This window comes from Empidonax traillii, unplaced genomic scaffold (genome assembly GCF_003031625.1).
Source record: "Empidonax traillii isolate 1590-97213 ecotype Southwest subspecies unplaced genomic scaffold, ASM303162v1 scaffold372:size565953, whole genome shotgun sequence".
Classification (NCBI taxonomy): Eukaryota; Metazoa; Chordata; class Aves; order Passeriformes; family Tyrannidae; genus Empidonax; species Empidonax traillii.
In genome coordinates this window covers 188,684-206,350 of record NW_020955565.1, presented here as the reverse complement: position 1 = coordinate 206,350, position 17,667 = coordinate 188,684, and the positions used below count along the sequence as shown (strand labels likewise).

The window sequence follows — 17,667 nt, the reverse complement described above, 5'->3', positions numbered from 1 at the left end:
GATAAAGACCTCCCAGGTTCTCCTCTATTGTAGTTTGTGTGATTTCTCAATACATTACAGATGTTGCCTTCTCTGTCAATATGATCTCTAGGTAGGCGGGGAATGATGTCAATTGGGGTCAGAAAAGGGTCCTTGAGACATTCTGGAAGTGTTTCTTCCCTCTGGAGCCTGGGGCAGCTCCCACCTTTGCAGAGTCATTGTGTGCCAATCCAGAGCCCGCTGGACTGGGAAGAAAGCTTGCTTGTGACAAAAGCTTTGTCTAAGCGAAATTATTTAAGGCTCACAATGAATACCGTGAAAAACATTGGTTTAGTGGAATAAGCACACCAGCCTTTTAAAAAGAGTCTTTTTTTATTCAAATCTTGTTGATGTTAATTGGCTCGTTTATGAAGAAAAAAGAGAACATGAAACTGTAAAGCTAATTACCCTTATAACTTCAATGAGATAGTTATCTGTTGCTTTTTTTTTTTTTTAAACTGTAGAACAGCAGAAATGGTTTAAAGTGGCTTTTCCTGTGCCAGAGAGTAGCTGGAATCAAAGCAGGTCGTGACTCAGTCCTGTATTTAGTGTCAGGACTGCAGTCCCCGTTCAGCTGTACCTACAGTCCTATTTCTGAGCACAAAGGGTCTCCCGCGCCTGCTCCAGCACAGAATGCTCACTGCGTGTTTCTGCTTCCTTCTAGGTTATGTTTCACACTATGTGCTGACTGTCTGTACTTACAGAAGATATTTAAAAGCAAACAGACTTTTTTTCCCCAAGATTTTGATTCCAGTGGAATCTGCGCTTTAGATTTTTGTCTCGTCAATTAACGCCTGAAGCGATGCCTGTACAAGCTCCACAATGGACGGATTTTCTCTCCTGCCCCATTTGCACACAGACTTTCGACGAAACCATCCGCAAGCCCATCAGCCTGGGTTGTGGCCACACCGTCTGCAAGATGTGCCTCAACAAGCTCCACCGTAAGGCATGTCCCTTCGACCAGACCACTATCAACACAGACATCGAGCTCCTCCCCGTCAACTCGGCCCTGCTGCAGCTCGTGGGCGCTCAGGTAACAGCGCTCTGCTTTGCTTCAAACGCCGGGTTTGTGCTGTTTGATTAGCGGTGATGGGGTGTGAAGTACTCATCTGCCTCTTTTGTAAGTGTCTACAAAAAGTTGCAGAGCTGCCTGGAACAGTAGTTTAGATCTTGATTCTACTGTGAGTTTTGTTCCATCCAATTCAGTGTGACCGTGGGCTGTGGGCACAATGGGTTTGTTCTGTTCCCTTCCTTCTTCCCTTATCTAGCCGTGCTCTGCCGAAAGGATGAGCTGGATCGGTGAGCTTATTTTGTGGGGAACCATTCTTGTAGGTTATGTGCCTTACTGTACTCACCCTACAAGACCTGTGGCCAGTTGTCCCAAAAGCAGGATGGAAGTGTAAGGGAAGCGGGGCAGACCCCTCTGATAGCAGCTTTTATACAGCCTTATGTTTAATTTGAAACTGTGCACCGGAACTGCAACTTACTGAGCTGACACGGTGCTCTAATCCATGTAGGTGGTTGGGGCAGCCTGCCCAAGACTCCCCTTCTTGCTGGAACACTGCTGAGGTCAGCTGAAGGGGTGATCTGATGGGGATGAGTGTCCTGGTGCTGATGGCCGGCCCAGGAGAGGGGCAGGGGTGTGTGGAAAGCAGGATCACCCTGTTGAATTGCAGCACGGACCTCAACTGGCATAAGCTTATCGTGGTTAGATCACTGTGACCCACACGCACCTGCCGAGGCTGGGCAGGAGTGGGGACCTGGGAGAGGAGGGGCAATCGCTTCTAATGTAGGGATGAGGAGGGAAAATGTAAATGGGGACGGTTACCGTGCAGGGGTTATTGTTTTGAGTTGTTCTGCTTCCATGTGTGGGCTCAGCAGAGTTGAAAGCAGCAGGAAATTCAATGAGATCCATAGTTCAGGGAAAAGGAAAGAATTTTGTGGAGGAATGATACTCTTATGTTGCTTTTTATTAGGTACTGGGACCTACAGATCCAACCATGCTTTTGCCACTTCTTAGTTCATCAATAATGTGGCTAATTTGGTGTTGTTTTTCTGTGGTGTGTGGCACAGAAGTTATTTTAGAAGCTTGAAATGCACTGGTGTTTCTGGCTGTGCTGCGTGACTCATCCTGCTCTGCAGGAGAAGGCAGTGAGGCTGTGCACTCCCATTGCTGTGATATGCCACCATCTTTGAAGAGCTTCCAAGCACTGTGAGATCTGTGGGTGATGCCATAAATAAATATTGTCATTCTCTCTCTCCCTCATATCCCCTTCCTTCCTCTTTGGCCTTTCTGGAATAGTTCCAGCTATACCCAAATGTCCACACTTGTGATCAATGTCTTGCATTTTATTCGGTTGGTTTGTGTGTGTTTGTTAATGCTTCTCACAAAGCTGTGTGATAAACTTGATCTTTGCCTGAATTACAATATCTGTAAAAACAAGATCCTCTGGAATGCAATGGAATGGGAAAACCACTCTGCCTCTGTATGGGTAACTGAGAATTTTATTCTGGTTTTGCCAGTTAAGGCCAGCCAGAGTTTTCCCACCCATATGTGTGAGGAATGAAGAAGGAAGAGAGGCTTTACAGTATGGTTTGTCTTGAGACTCTGGGTTCTGGCTTTGAACTGATGATAGCATTTCGTGCTCCTTTTTACATCTCAGAATTTCATGTGATCAGGACTCACGGGACCTTGTTCCCTGATGACCTTCAAGCTGCAAATGCCACCAAAAGACACAGTATTCCCACGCCCCTCATTTGCCACTCAGTGCTGCGTGTTTGCTGCTCCCAGCAATTCTACTACCTAAACAATGATCATGGATCTTAGCTGGGTGTTTGTTACTGACAAACTTGCCCCTGAAGAGAAGTTTGCACCACCTTCCCAGCCAGCTCCCAATTTCAACATGTGAATAAAATCAGTGTTCAGTACAACTCACCCTCCTTTCTCTTCCCTGCCCCTTCCTGGCAGCTCTTGGAGTGTTTACCAGACTATGGAGTACTAGAAAATAAGTACACTATTTCACTGTGGAGGGCAGGGAAACAATTGCTATTTCCCTCTAGGCTCTCTGAGGCCATTTTTTAAATCTTAGAGAAAAGGGCTTGGTTAAGGACAAATTTGAAATTAAAAAAATAAAGAAATAAAGGTACTTTAGAGGAACTAGTGACTTTGAACTGTCCTGTTTGAGAACGTGAGTTCTCTTTGGTGCATAGCACCAAAAATGGTCTGTGAGCAGCAATGCAGCTTTCAGAGCATGAGTGGTATCGACTTCAGTTGAAACCAAGCCCATTTTCTTGTTCCACTTCAAGGTTTAGTTTCAGGAGGGTCTGTGTGTCCCTTAATCTCCAACAAACACCTGTACACCTTAACCTGAGTCCATGGGAATGTGTAATACCTTGGTTTTGAACTATAAATTCAAAAAAAAAAACAGGTTTCATTTTAGAAGGAAATTCAGTACAGCATAATTAAAGTTTTTATCTGTGAGAGGGGAGAACAGTTTGTTCTTTTCCCTTTGGGGAGACTTGTGAGCAGTTCACACTTTTATATGTGTTAAGTGCTTTTTTGCTGGAGGCAGAGGAGGAGACCGGGCTGTTTAAAGAAACAAATCTATTCTGTTGTGACTGGCAGCAGTTCTGGAATTCCAGGGCAAGTCGCTTGGGCACAGTGGGTGAAATAAGCAGGGCTGTACTTCGGGGGAAAACGTGCTAAATCGTGCTAAATTTGTCACACAGTCTCCCGGGGAAGCAGTAACCTATTTCTCTGACAATAGCATTCTCTCTCTGGGTCACTTTTGCCAGTTTTCTGGTGAGAAAAGTTGTTTTTTTACTCGAATAACAGACTCCTTCTCAGTTTTCCCTCTCCCCACCCCTTTCAGAAGTGAAACCAGTTGCCCGGGTTGTAGCTACCCTTGATGTGAAAATTAACTGTTGGAGGGACCCAGGTTTCTGCCTGCTCCCCTATAGCATGTTACATGTCAGCAGTGCCTACAGGGGCTGTTTGGGGAGGCAGTGGCCATGAAATCATGGAATGGTTTGGGTTGGAAGGGACCTTAAAGCCCTTCTCATCCCACCCCCTGCCATGGGCAGGGACACTTCCACTGGAGCAGGTTGTTCCAAGCCCTGTCCATCCTGGCCTTGGACAGTAGAGGGATGGGGATTTCACAGCCCCTCCGGTTGGGTGATTCAGCCCACCAGATTAGATAAATTCAGCCGTGCAAGATGAGGGAGGAGAAGGAATTGAGCGGGGAAAATGAGAATTATTATTCCTGGGAGGGCTGGAAATAGCTGAGCCCTAAGCTCAGCTTTTTTTTTTTTTTTTTTTTTTTTTTATTGTGAGGGAAGGGAGGCACAAGGGCTTGGACACAAACCAGCAAGGCACTCCTGGGATACTTTGCTTCTTATACTTCTTGGGGAAAGAAATCCCTTCAGCCTGTTTCTGTGGGAATGAGCTTTTGAGTTTCAGCTATTCCAGCATCCACGTGTTATTCACTGCATGCACCTATTTCAAGCATTCCCCTGGCCGGTGTTTTGGAGGTGCATAATCATGGATCTGTCATCTAAGCTCTTCCCTCGTGCTTTTTCAACCCATGAAGCAGCAGCGTGCACGTTCCAAACAGGTGACACAGAGTGGCAGAAATGCCTGTGGTGCTTTAATTTCTTTCATAGTCTCCTGTTGGACACGACAGATACACTGGGCAATGGAATCACACTGTACATGATGAGGGAATGGGTGGAGTGATCTGAACCCACAGCCCTTTCAAAAGGGGAAGATTGCAATTGCAGAGCTATTAGAGGCAGGTTTGATCATTTTTTATTGTAACTTTTGGTGAAATGAAGTGCCACAAAAGAGGAATTATCTGTGAAGAAGTTGTCCTTAATGGAAGCCTTTGAGGAACTGAAGACAGTAGGCTTTTGGGGTTTGTTTGGGTTTTTGTTTTGTTTTTTTGGGGGGGACAGGAAGCAAATCCTCCATTCGCAGGGAGGAGGGAGGGGGAAATATCGGGAGAGTTTTCAAACCAGACAAAAAGGGTTTGGTCTGTTTAACGTGTTCTCATTCTGTGCAATTAGATGTCTAATGGTAATTACTGACAACTCAAGCTGACATCCTTCATCAAATTGCAGTTAAATCACCCATTCCAAATCACTGCCTGCCATGAGGTGATGCTTTAGCATTCTTTTCCGGTCCCCTTCCTCATGTCGTCATAAGCTGCCTCTTCCCACAGCCGCAGGCCGAGCTGATGGGCAGCATTCCACTGGCGGGATCCTGGCAGGCATTGCCAAGGCAGATGCAAAACCCTCACAGATCTAAAATAATTAAACATCTGAGATCATTTGTGCTGTCTCGCTCTCATGTTCCCCCCCCCCCCCCCGGGAGGTGTCGCTTACACGATGTGAACGCATTTGCAGTGAGAACTGTGACGAGGGTGTGGTGTCTGAGAGAATGGAATATGGAATGAGCGTGAAAATAATGAACTCACTCTGCAGGGCATATGTTTGTAGGGCTCTTGAGAGAGGTTGTAAACAGCAGTGACCATGGGGTCATTCTCCATGCATGCTATTTAAAGCACATTTTGCTAAGGGGAAGTGAAAATGCTTTGGAGTTGAATTATTTCTCAGTTGTCCCTCAGCAATTTCACGGCGGAGCCAAAATTAAAATTCACATTTCCTGTGACTTTTATGAATCACGTCTTTACAGTTTTTCTCTCGGGAGATGCTGTTCTTACAGTCACTCTAACACTAAAATATTAAAACAAGTCTTGCGAGTGCATGGAATAGAACCAGCAAAAGGAAAATTATTAGTGAATTTTCTTGTGAGGTACATTTGCAAGAGTGAAGGTGAAGTGTGTGTGTGTGTAGAAATAAAGGCAGGTAGTGTTGAACAGCTTGGTGAACTCCTGGAGGTTTTTCCCTGCCAGCCCTTCCCCGGGGAGGGGGAAGCTCTGTGTTAGTTGCCTAGACAGCCCCTGTGTCTGCCGGTGGCTGAGCTGTGTCTGGCATTCCAAACAGCGCTCTCAGTGTGTGCTAAACCCCCTGCAATTCAGGGCCAAAGCCAGGGCTCAACAGGCTTCCTGTGCCCCCTCTGTCTGCTGGGGGTTGTTTTGTCACCGGTGTGGATGGAATGGCTGCAGGAATAAGGAGGGATTGGCACAAAATCTGCCAGCAATAACTAAGGCAGAGGCGAGGCAGGCTCTGTCTGGGCACACGAGATGAGGTGTCCTTTGATCGTGGGTTCTGCTGAGTGATGACCCTGGCAGGGGCAGACGCTAAAATGGCTCTGAAAGGGAGCTGTGCAGTATTCTGTCAACATGCAAGTAAATATTGAAGGTGTTAATGTGTGTTTCCCACATCCCAGGAAACCAGTCTGGTGTGACTGTTAGGTCTGTAAGATCCAGTTGTGAAGTCTCCTTTTGCTGAAAGCTTTCTTGCTTGCAGACATATGAAACCCCTCAAACCCCCAAAACCAAAACACCCCAAACAAACCCTGTCCCAAAATTAAAACCAGAAAGCCCAGAACACGACAAGGTAACTGCAGTCAGTGAAAAGGCCAACCTTGCTGTCTCAGCTTTGGTTTTCCCTTGAATGGGAGTGAAGGAGGCTGTGCCTGATCCAGGTTATCTTGATTATGTTAGTTTTGGGATGGTATCAACTGTCTTAATTGCACCTGATATTTTGCACTCTGAGACTGTTTTTGTTGCCTGCTGTAAAAGCCAAAGTTAGGTAGAAAATAACTTTTTATTTTGCTTTTTGTGTCAGATGAGCAACTCAGCAGAGGTTGTTGTGTGTCATCATGTGGTTGAAACACTGCTGTCTATTAAAATAGATAGGAAAGCTCCTGTCCGTGTTAGTGATGGCAACTGTATCTGTATATCTGTGTATATATATGTTTTATACATATTCCCTGCTTTTATTCAGTGCTACCACAACACTGCCCTTCCCAGGGCTGGGTTGCACGTGAAGGTGGGTGAGTTTGTGGCTGTGTTTAACTGAGGCATTAAAGGCTTGTGCTTTCAGATTGAGGGCCTGACTTGGTCCCTGTAAGCAGCTATGTGGGATTAGCAGGCTGTTATTGCCACTGGGGCAGGGATTGACTTGGAAATAGAACTGGGAGATCTGTTTGTGCTTCGACAGCGTATGCAAAACGTGCTTGTGTTTAGTCTTGTGAGAAATTCCCCTTCTCTGGGCTGTCAGGTTGGGCTGACTGCTGAACAGTGATGTTGAGAATGTCGGTGCAGTGCTGTACTGCAGCCTGAATTGGCTTGAAGCTTTTAAGAATTTACCTGGAGGAAGGCAAAAACAAAAGCATAACTTGGGCAAGGGGTGGTCCAAATCCCTTTGAAAAGTCCTGGTTTCTGGTGAATGTCTAGATGAAGACATTTCACATGAAAAAGAACCAAAAACCGCAGATGTCAGGGGTGTTTCACATGCACTGCATAGGATAAGTTGGTCTTGCTGCTTGTTAATTTGGTGTAGTCAGAATATGTTCCAAGGGTGTCATAGTGTATTTGCTGCTAAATCTCTCTCTCCCACTAATCTAAGTAGCTGTAATTTATCCCTGGATGATTTTAGAGCTGTGAGGCCCTAGATACAAATCAGTACTTACCAGCAGACAAGGGTTCTTCTGATATTTTTTTTTCCTCTCAGAGTTTTTTTTGGCCAGCCAGCCTTGGGGATGTTTCACTGTGTGTTATTTTAGCCCAAGTTTTCTAGTTATAGGAAGTGCCATGTTAAGCCTTCTGCTTGTAGTTCCTGTCAGCCACTAAATAAAGGAAGTCTACTAAACAGAAATTCTGTCTCCTTGTTTTCATTTTCACTGGGGTTTTTTATGCTGTTTGTTCAGTAAACAAGCTGAAAAATTGGTTATTAATGCAGGAAAAACACAGAAGGGGAATAAAACAGGAACTGCTTCATAGTAACAAGTGTTTGTAAGCATGACTGTCACTTGTTTATGCATATTCACGTAGATGTCCATGTCATCTCTCTCCAGGTTCCTGAGCAGCAGCCAATTACTCTCTGCAGTGGAGCTGAAGACACCAAGCATTATGAGGAGGGCAAGAAATGTGTGGAGGAACTGGCATTGTACCTCAAACCCCTCAGCAGTGCCAGAGGTAGTTCCTGTCTTGCTTCCTTGGACAGTGAGAGTGGGGAACAAATAAGATGCAATAGAAACTATCCAATTGGTCAGTTAGTCTGTTTGAAAAATGGATATAAACCTAGTTTAGAAACAATTTGAAGCAGATTTCCTAAAAGTTAAGGTTATGTTTTCATGGTGGGGGTGGGGGTGTGGAATTGTGGAAGGTGTCAAAAGTAATTCTGAGAAAAGGCTGAGCTATTTGGCCATGAGTGATAGAGTGAGCTGAGACAAACTCTGTAAATTGCTTTGGCCCCTGCAGACTAAGTAAAAATAGACTTTTTTCAGTTCTGCTTTGTGACAGGTGTAGTAATTCAGCTTGTCTGTAGAGAAGGAATAAACTGAAATGAGAAAGTTACTGCATTTAGGCTATATAAGAGAAATTACAATACTCTGTTTATACAGGATCTTACACAGGAGCTATTTCAGTCTGAGTAACTCTGTCTTAGCAAGCCTGCCTGCAGTAGTGTGGATTTTATCAGTACCACGTGTGCTGGACTCGGGCAGTCTGCCAGCCCGAGGAGTGCAGTTGAGCGTCCTGGCCATCAGGTTTTCAGGAATGAGCTTTTACAGGAAGTTGTGTCAGTCCTTTCTGCCCAGCCCAGTGTGACAGCAGCATCACTCTGGGTAGCAGTGGCCCAGTGACCAAGCCCTGGCTGTGCCACAAACTCGGCATGGCAGCCGTTTGTCGAGTGAGTTGCTCGTTCCTTGATCCCGGATTAAGAGGCTCCCAGCACTTTGGGAATCAGAGGTTTTGCACCCCAAGCAGTTCAGGACTCTATGTAGGCTCAGTTTGGCTGGGCCAAAGGAGTGGAGATACCAGATGGAGGCAGGAAACCAAATGCCTTGTGAAAACAAAGCAGTGTCCCAGTGATCCCTGGAGTCCAGGAATAAGGGATGAACTGAGAGTGTGGGACAAACACGGGGAGAGGATTCATTAGAGGTTCTACCTTCTTAGGGAGCCAGATAGTCAATCTCAAAACTTAAACCTGTGGGGAAGCTGACTCCCAGGGGACTGCTTTTAATGCCATCTGAGACAAGCTGACAGAAAGGAACCTCTGCTATCCCTTGTGCAGCAAGTGCTCTGTTTGACAGTGGGCATCAGCTTTGCACTGCACAGCGCAGTCACTGAAGGCTGCCACAAGAAGAGGGAATAGGAGGTAGTTTATCGCTGTATTTCACTTTGTTTTGAAGGTGTGGGTCTCAACAGTACCACTCAGAGCGTGCTGAGTCGTCCCATGCAGAGGAAACTTGTGACACTGGTGCACTGCCAGCTGGTGGAGGAGGAAGGGCGGATCAGAGCCATGCGAGCAGCGCGGTCACTGGGAGAGAGAACGGTCACAGAGCTCATCCTGCAGCACCAGAACCCCCAACAGCTCTCTTCCAATCTCTGGGCTGCAGTCAGGGCCAGGGGCTGCCAGTTCCTGGGGCCAGGTGGGTGACACGGCCCTGCCACTGCCATTTCCTTGCATTTTTAGTGCTTTTGCAAGTCTTGCGTGAAATTCAGAATAACGTGTGTCCTTGTCATAAAGTAAAGAGAAGGAGTTGCTCTCTTGCTATTCCTTGAAGAAGTAAGACCCTTCTAGAAAAAACACGTTTACTGGAAGAGGCTGGATTTGGCTTCTTTGCCTTCTCCAGTGTAATAAACATACAAACCAGTTAGGGGCATAGATTTTATTTACAGTTATGTGTACACATTTTTAAAAAGTTATGTACTTAGAAATTAAATTCCTTTGCTTAAAATACTAGAAAAAAAAATCGATTTTGCTTAAAAATCCATAAAGTCTCATTGTGGAAAATACAGGCTTCACTTGTTGAGTCTTGAAATATGCAGCCAATTTCTTAAACTAAAAATAGTGATACTTTTCCCCACTGAAACAGATTGAGAAGGGCTGACTTTGAGATACTCACTTTGGTACCATTCCAGAGAAGAGAGAGGTTTGTTACCAGGCAGAACAGAGGTGCTGCTGCACCTGAGTTATTTGTGTGGGCACTCATTGCTCTTTCACCTGCATGGGAACGAACCTTGCCCTTCCTCAGCCTGTCAGCATTTTCTGCTGGGGTAGGGGTGGCACGTAGATTATCCACTTGGAAAGCTCTTACATTTATAGTGAAGAGGTGCACAGACAGGAACAAAGAAGTCCTCCTATCAGATGGTACCCAAAATAGATGAAATACTAATAATTTCATGTGGGTTTGTGTGTGTGTTGGGGGAGTTTGTAGCTGTTCTCCCACCTGTAGGGAACCAAGAGATTGTGCAGAAATCCTTCTTGGCCTTCTCTCATCCTTTGTCTCTTCATGTTTCCCCCCACCACCCTCAGCAATGCAAGAGGAGGCTTTAAAGCTGGTCCTGCTGGCTCTGGAAGATGGATCTGCTCTGTCCCGAAAGGTCTTGGTTCTCTTTGTGGTGCAGAGGCTGGAGCCCCGATTCCCTCAGGCTTCCAAAACTAGCATTGGGCACGTTGTCCAGCTCCTCTACAGGGCCTCCTGCTTCAAGGTATGAAGAAGGCTCTGCCTGGAGATTGCATAATGCTGTGAAAACTGTTGGTTTGCACTTTGGAGTTTCCTCGTCCTGTAACGTTAAATGTGCCTAAAAAACGTGTAGTTATAGAAAGAATTGCTCATTAAATCTCATGTGTGTTGGGAGAGTTCTTTGTACAGCTGTGATGGCAGCATAGGCTGGAAGTGCAGCTTGGAGCTGCCAAGCTAGGATTTTGTCCAGTCTAATAGATGCACAGTTACAAAACCTGGATGTAAGCCAGCATTCTTATCTCCTTGAAGTGGCTTAAAACTGGAAAACCCCTGGTTCTGTTAATTCACTGGTGATGTGGTCACAAATAAAGAAATAGGAGCCTCTTGGACACGAGAGTTGTATGAAGAGAACTTAAGCTGCCTGTTGTACTTTACAGTATTTAATGATCCTTTAGTAGGTGTCCAGCCTAAATGTCATTCACCTTTGCTAAATGAGAGGCAAAATGGTTTGGTGTTCCTAATTGTACCCTCAGACAGAATTCTGAAGTACAGATCTCCTTGATCGGAGAAGTGAGGTGTGGGTGCTGTAAAGTCTGTTAGGAAGTGTGACGCTTTCACCAGGTCAGAGTCCGACTAAATGATGTTTTCTATCCATTTCAGAGTGGTTCGTCTCTTCACAGAGTGTGTTATTTTAGTAGAAACTGATGTTCACTGCATGTTGTCACACTCGAGTTCAGTTTGGGAGGAAGGCCTTAGCTGCTGACTGAAGATGTCACTTGTCTTGGGCCTCACACAATCTCTGGCTCATCCTGCTTCATTCCTTTGCTAGGTGACGAAGCGAGACGAGGATTCCTCCCTGATGCAGCTGAAGGAGGAGTTCCGGACGTATGAGGCCCTGCGGCGGGAGCACGACTCGCAGATCGTGCAGATAGCCATGGAGGCGGGGCTGCGCATCGCCCCTGACCAGTGGTCCTCGCTGCTCTACGGGGACCAGTCCCACAAATCCCACATGCAGAGCATCATCGACAAGGTACGGCCGCCTCGAAGCAGCTCCTTGTGCGTGGTGGATTTCAATTTACAATCTGTGCCCGTCTATACTCGCCCTGTGATCATTTGCCCTGTTACACCAAAACCCATTATGTCCTAAGTAATTAGAATATGTATTTATAGCCTGATGAGTCTTCCTCCCTCTGCCATCCTGCTGTTTCTTGCTACTTTACTTCCTCCTGCAGATGGGAAAGCACAAAGTTCAGCTACGCCACTGGGATGTGAGCTTTGTGAACAGCTGACAACTGGCAGTGTAGTGACAGAGGTTAATGGTCTGTGTTTCCGGGCAGGAAGTTCGTGCATAAATTGACAAACAAACCAGTCCCCTGGTCTATAGCTGAAGTGAGACACAGAGGGAGAAGCACATTTTTAAATAGAATATTTGACCTCTGGAAGTGCCCAGATCTCCTTGTGTTTAGAAACAACATGGGCTTTTAAATTAGGGGGACTTGCACTGCAAGTGCCTAAACTGGGTGGGAAAAACTGAATCTTGTTGAATGGTTAGGAATGCTGTGAAACAACTGCACTGGCTGCTGTGCAGGAGAACCAGCTTCAAGATCTATCTGCTGTGTATTTATGCCTTTGCCCACTTTTTCAAGTGTTCTACCAGACATCTGCTGAAGGACCTAGGTAGAATTCAATGGTTTTAAATAATGGTGTTGTGTGATGTGGGTAAATGGAACATTGCTATTTTTTCCTTGAACCATCTTGCTCCTTATTGTCTGCTGTACTCAATTTAAAGCAAGGTGCAAACCTGCTGGGGGGAGGGGGGGATGAAGATAGTAGACTCTTCAGAAATCTAAATTGAATGGTTTCTGATATTGTCCATTTTTTATCTGGGTACCAGCACAGCACAGAAGAAGGGGGTTTTACTGCTAGAAATGATACTAGCATTTGTTTTGTCTGTTTAGAGCTGTGTTTTAACCTGCAATATCAGAGAACTGTGCATTGATAGAAAGGGCTCACTGACATGGCTGATGTGTAAAAGGGTTTTCCTCCAGATCTGTGAAGCTTGTGGAGCAGCCTTCAGAAACCACGAGGATTGCTTTGCCTGTAGAAAGTTAATGATGATAATTTCTTTAAGTTGCAGACCCCGGCCTCGTTTGCACAGAGTGTTCAGGAATTAACTATTGCTCTGCAGAGGACTGGAGATCCAGCTAACCTGAACCGGCTGCGACCTCACCTCGAGCTCCTGGCGAATATTGATCCCAGTCCAGGTAAGGATTGGAAAAGCTGGAACTCAGAGTTTAGCCAGGAGGAGCTTAACACTGTGGAAGGATTGAAAGCTGATCATCAAGTATAAGGAAGCATCCTGTGACTCATCAACTTAAGATTCTTGGGTGGTATTCAAAGGCAGCCTGGAACAGCAGTGATCTCTGTGAGGAACTGAACTCTTCCAAAGCTAAAATAGCTTCCAGAGTGTGGCAGGAACCATTTCACCCTCTCTGCAAGGAGAGCTGCCTTGTGTGAAGGCACTGCGTGAGCTCTCAGGAGGGTGTTCAGCACATAATCTGTGAGGTGACACGGGGTGTGCTTGGGCAGTGCTAATGTGGGGAGTGGCAGCACTCTGAGCTTCCCTCTTTTCCCTTTTTTCGCCTGTTTAAATCACATTGCAATCCAGCAGGAAGGTTGACAGAGCCACTGTGTTTAAAGCAGAGCCTGAGCTGTCACTGAGGTGCCTTTTTCTCTCCAGTTTTCTGCCGCAGCAAATGATTTGTTAACCAACTTGGGGAAGTCTTCAGCTCACCAGATTAAGGATTTCCATTAACCTATTAAAAATGGTGTGTCTTTTTCTTTACTCTTTGTAAAGAAGTTCTTTGTATTAGTTTTTGAACCGAAGTCTCCAGCCTGCAGACAGTGCACTCAGGATTCTCTTGGAGGCAGCTTAAAATCCTAAGGCATCTTCTGTGGAAGGAAGTTTGGATTCCACAGTAGAATTTTGATAGATGGAGTAGACAGAAGCTGGGCAAAAATCAGTCTAGACAAGAAAGATTTGTCACCTTCAGGAATTTAGTGTTTTTCTTGTTGATATATAATTCTGTAAAGGTGGGAAAGGCAGTCTGGGAAAAGGGGAAGATAGCTGAGAAGAATATAAGCTATTGACAGAGGAGAGAAAGGTGAATATTGTTGATTAAAAATCAGCAGTGCTGTGAGGGTGGACCAGTTGAGAGAGGAGAGAAGAGAAGGGACAGAACAGAGTGCTGTGGGTGAAGTTTTATTTTATACCTGTTAAAATGTGTAACATCAGTACTATGCAACAAAATGGTATGAAGGCCTAAACTATTCCTTCAGCAGATGAGAAGTCATAGTTTTTAGTTTCTGTATGTTTAAATAAACTTACCTTTCAAAGGAGGAGCAGTTGTACTTGACAGCTGAAGGAGATGAGGGACAAAACTGTGTGTGCACTGCAGATTTGTTAGCCAAAACCTGCTGAGGGAAGCAGCACCACTGAGAGCCTCACTTTGGTTTCAGTAGGCAAGTCTGGTCTTGATGGCTCTTTTCTGTGCTGTTGAGTTGCTTCCCTGCTGTTCTGTGGGCACGGTGGAAGTACCTCTGCAAGGACTGAGGCCTTGGGAGTGGAATTTAATGTCGTTAATTGTGCTGAAGGTCTGGAAAGGCACTTTGAGGTCCCTTGCTCTGCAGCAGAGTGTGCAGGCGCAGGGTGGGAGTGTCAGCTGCTGGCACAGGTTCAAAAAATTAGAGAAGTAAATTGGCTGAAAAAAAAACCCCAAGTGCTCCTATAGAATTGAGACTGTAGGGTTTATTCACAGTGCTGTGTGTTAGATGGGGGTCTGACACAGATTGGCCTCGTGATGCTTTTTCCAAGTGAGGGGCATCAATTCCTGTTGCTGCTCTGTGGCTGTGCCTGTGGGATCAGGCCAGTGATCAGGTATTTGTAGGGAATGATTTTACCTGCAGGAGTCTGAACGCAAAGAGGGATTTTCAGCCTCATGTTTTTTGTCATATGAAGAGTTTGTACAGTGCATTTACTCTGGAGCTCTTGGGAAAGTTCTTATTCTTATAAAAGGAAATAATTTGGCATGCTAAGAAGTCTTACTGGCTTGTTTGGTGTTTGTGCACTTCAGTCTTGAGTCTGTAGGTCCCTTAATTCTACAAGAGGTAAATATCCCAGAATTAAATTGCTGAATACTTTTTATCTACTGATAAAACATTTTTGCTTGTCTAGTGAAGTTTTGTGATCCCGATGGTTTGTTGTTTGTGGGTTTCCTTACCTGGCTTTGGAAGATCCGTCTGACTTTTCTTTTTCTATTCTCCAGATGCTCCACCTCCGACATGGGAACAACTGGAAAATGGACTGGTTGCTGTGAGGACTGTAGTTCATGGCTTGGTTGATTATATCCAGAATCACAGCAAAAAAGGAACAGATCAACAACAGGTAACAGCTAAATCATGTAGGAAATGCTGACCCCTGGATTTGATTGTACCCAGTGTTTACTAATGTCATCTGGAGAGATTTGGCTTGATGAGGGGCTGATTGAAAATATCACTGCTGGGTCATACTTATCAAAAAAGAAACAAGGAAAAAACCTCAAACCCCTCCCCAAAACCTGTTGAAATAATTTGCACAGCTCACTGGGATGAAAAGAAAACAGTCTGATCCAGCTGCAGGCTGAGGGAAATTAGTAACAACCCTCCTGACTAGAGGATGGGGAAGGGATGCCTTTCTACGTTCACTGGGATGGTTAATGAGCACTGCCAGCAGCAGAAGGAAAAGCAGTAGGAATGCACAAGTGGGAGTCAGGGTGGGGAAAGCACTGAGGGCTCTTGTTCTGGTGAGCCCCTGGCCTAGACCTGGTACAGGCTGTGCCGCTTGCAAGGGAACCTGGAGCCTTCCCAGTGGAGGACTTTGGGACCCCTCTGGCCTTCTGTAATCCTTTATTTAGAGGGACTGGCAGATGGGTGACTGTGCAGGCAGCAAGACTGCAGTGAGCTGTTGTTTCTTGGGGAACTTCACTAAGAAAAATACAGAAGACAAGCCACCCCCTGCTGCTCTGTGTAGGAGTAAGATTGCACCCTCAACTACTGAGGGAAACAATTATAGATAGTGAAGATATTTTTAGTGCAAAAGGGGGTAAAAGGAAAGCTGGTGAAATTTAACTCTCATGGAGATCAAAGGATACTCACTCAAGTGCCATTTTGAGCCAACAGAAACCAAGGAGAAAGCAACTAAATTGTCTTTATTTTCAGTCTACCACAGAACTTGGTAAATATTTGGCAATTTCTTCATCCTTTGTCCACTTAACTGTGTCCTGAAAGGTACAGCTGTGTTCAGTCAGAACCTCCAGTGAAGAATTTGAATTAAAATGTTGTAGAAACCTGGTAGTGACTTAATTATCAAAGCATCTTCTCTCGAATCTGTTGGATACACAAGTATCTGCTCCAGTCATTTGTTTGACATGAGGTGCTGCTGAAACATCTGAATGGAAGGAATCATCCCCAGGCCTTGGCCAAGAGGATTCCCTCAGCTCTTGGCTGAGTGCCCTGGGAAGCTGAGGTGTCTCACCTGGTGTCTTTGCCCTTGGCAGCCCCCTCAGCACAGCAAGTACAAGACGTACATGTGCCGGGACATGAAGCAGAGAGGAGGATGTCCCCGAGGGGCCAGCTGCACCTTTGCACACTCCCAGGAGGAGCTGGAAAAGTAAGTGTACCTCTGCTGGGAGCAGCCAGTCCGGTCTGGGCTCCAGCTTACCTGTGAGAGTTACTGATCCTGTCTAGGAATGGGGACAGGAGGTGCAACCTGGCTGGTGCACCAGAAGCAATAATGAGAAAAGCCTGTGGCAGTCCCTCTTAGGTTTTGGAGCTGCTTGTGCTTCCAGACAGGTTATTTGGCTTTGTTCAGCGGTAATGCAGCCCCAAAAGTTCGATGTCACACAAGTGTTATTTGAGGTTTTTGGGGGTGGGCTGTTTTCATTATTTTTAAAGTGTGACTAAACCTGTGTCCACAGTGGTCATTATTTGGGGATGCTTCTCATCTTCCCCTCATATTCAGGTGGATTGCTGGCAGTTTTCCAGATGTAGGGAATGTGTTGCTGGCTTTCCAGAGAGCTAAAAACAAACTTTCCAAGATTTTTTTTCCTGCAGCAGTTATTCTTTGTGCAGTCTGTCAGAAAGTTTCATGCTGTAACCTTCAGTTGGTTAAATCTGTTGATGTAGAATTAAAAGCCAATGGTGATACAAAGTCTGCAGCAAATAATTACACCCATTACAGATTTAAAGGGGGCCCCCAGTTATCCAAGGGCAAGATGCTGTGGGTCTGCGGGTTGTTTTAATCTGTTTTTAGTAATTAGTATGCAGTGTTTCATTTTTTTAATCTAACCTTGAAGCTGAATATGGCAGTTCAGTGGCTCTGTAACAAAACACAGAGGCAAAAAGAGCAGAGCCTGTGCTGTTGGAATGGCAAAGGCAGTTATTCAAGTGGACAAAGAATAGGACTTTGTGTGCTGCAGAAAGAGTTGGGGTGTTCTGCCTTTTGTCATCGTGTTACTGAAATGGAGGTTGGTGGTGCTGGCTGGGGTGGCTCTGTTAACCCATGGAGGGTCAGTGTTCACCTGGATATAGAGAATATTCAGCCACATCAAAAAACCCAAAACAAACCCAGCAATAAACCCCCTTTTTGCCTCTGTTGCATTGCTCATCATGCTATGCACGTGGGCCAATGCAAAGATTATCTAAAGATTGAGTAATAATTTCTGCAGTAATGTGTGTACCTTCCTAGCCTGGCTTCCCATCTCACTCTGACTGTTAGATATGATAAGCTCCTGTTACTGTATTTTATGTGATGTTTGGTTTTCTTCTCTCCAGTTGAAATGCATAATGTTGACAGAAAGTAAGATTTTAAACTTACTGTGTGAAGTTTAGCTGTGAATTCTTGATGTACTTGTCATTCAGAATCCATCTTTGTTCTGACTGAAACTGCTGTTAAAGAGTTCAGCTATCAGGCAAGTTGTATTCTAACAGATATCCTCCCAAGGCCCTTGGAAACT

At 45.3% G+C, this 17,667-nt stretch overlaps 1 protein-coding gene across 13 annotated transcripts in view; it reads left to right on the top strand.

Moving 5' to 3' along the window:
• RC3H1 (ring finger and CCCH-type domains 1) overlaps positions 1–17,667 on the top strand; it is a 53,318-nt gene that overhangs the window by 21,322 nt on the left and 14,329 nt on the right. For 12 of the 13 annotated variants that reach the window (XM_027892861.1, XM_027892873.1, XM_027892869.1 and 9 more), the window contains exons 2-9: positions 683–1,051; positions 8,000–8,120; positions 9,338–9,577; positions 10,465–10,640; positions 11,445–11,645; positions 12,747–12,879; positions 14,941–15,059; positions 16,210–16,322. In XM_027892861.1, the coding sequence (XP_027748662.1) occupies positions 821–1,051; positions 8,000–8,120; positions 9,338–9,577; positions 10,465–10,640; positions 11,445–11,645; positions 12,747–12,879; positions 14,941–15,059; positions 16,210–16,322 (1,334 nt within the window). In that variant the 5' untranslated portion in view covers positions 683–820. The remainder of the gene's footprint in view (positions 1–682; positions 1,052–7,999; positions 8,121–9,337; positions 9,578–10,464; positions 10,641–11,444; positions 11,646–12,746; positions 12,880–14,940; positions 15,060–16,209; positions 16,323–17,667) is intronic. The other variant, XM_027892865.1, reaches the window with a different exon arrangement.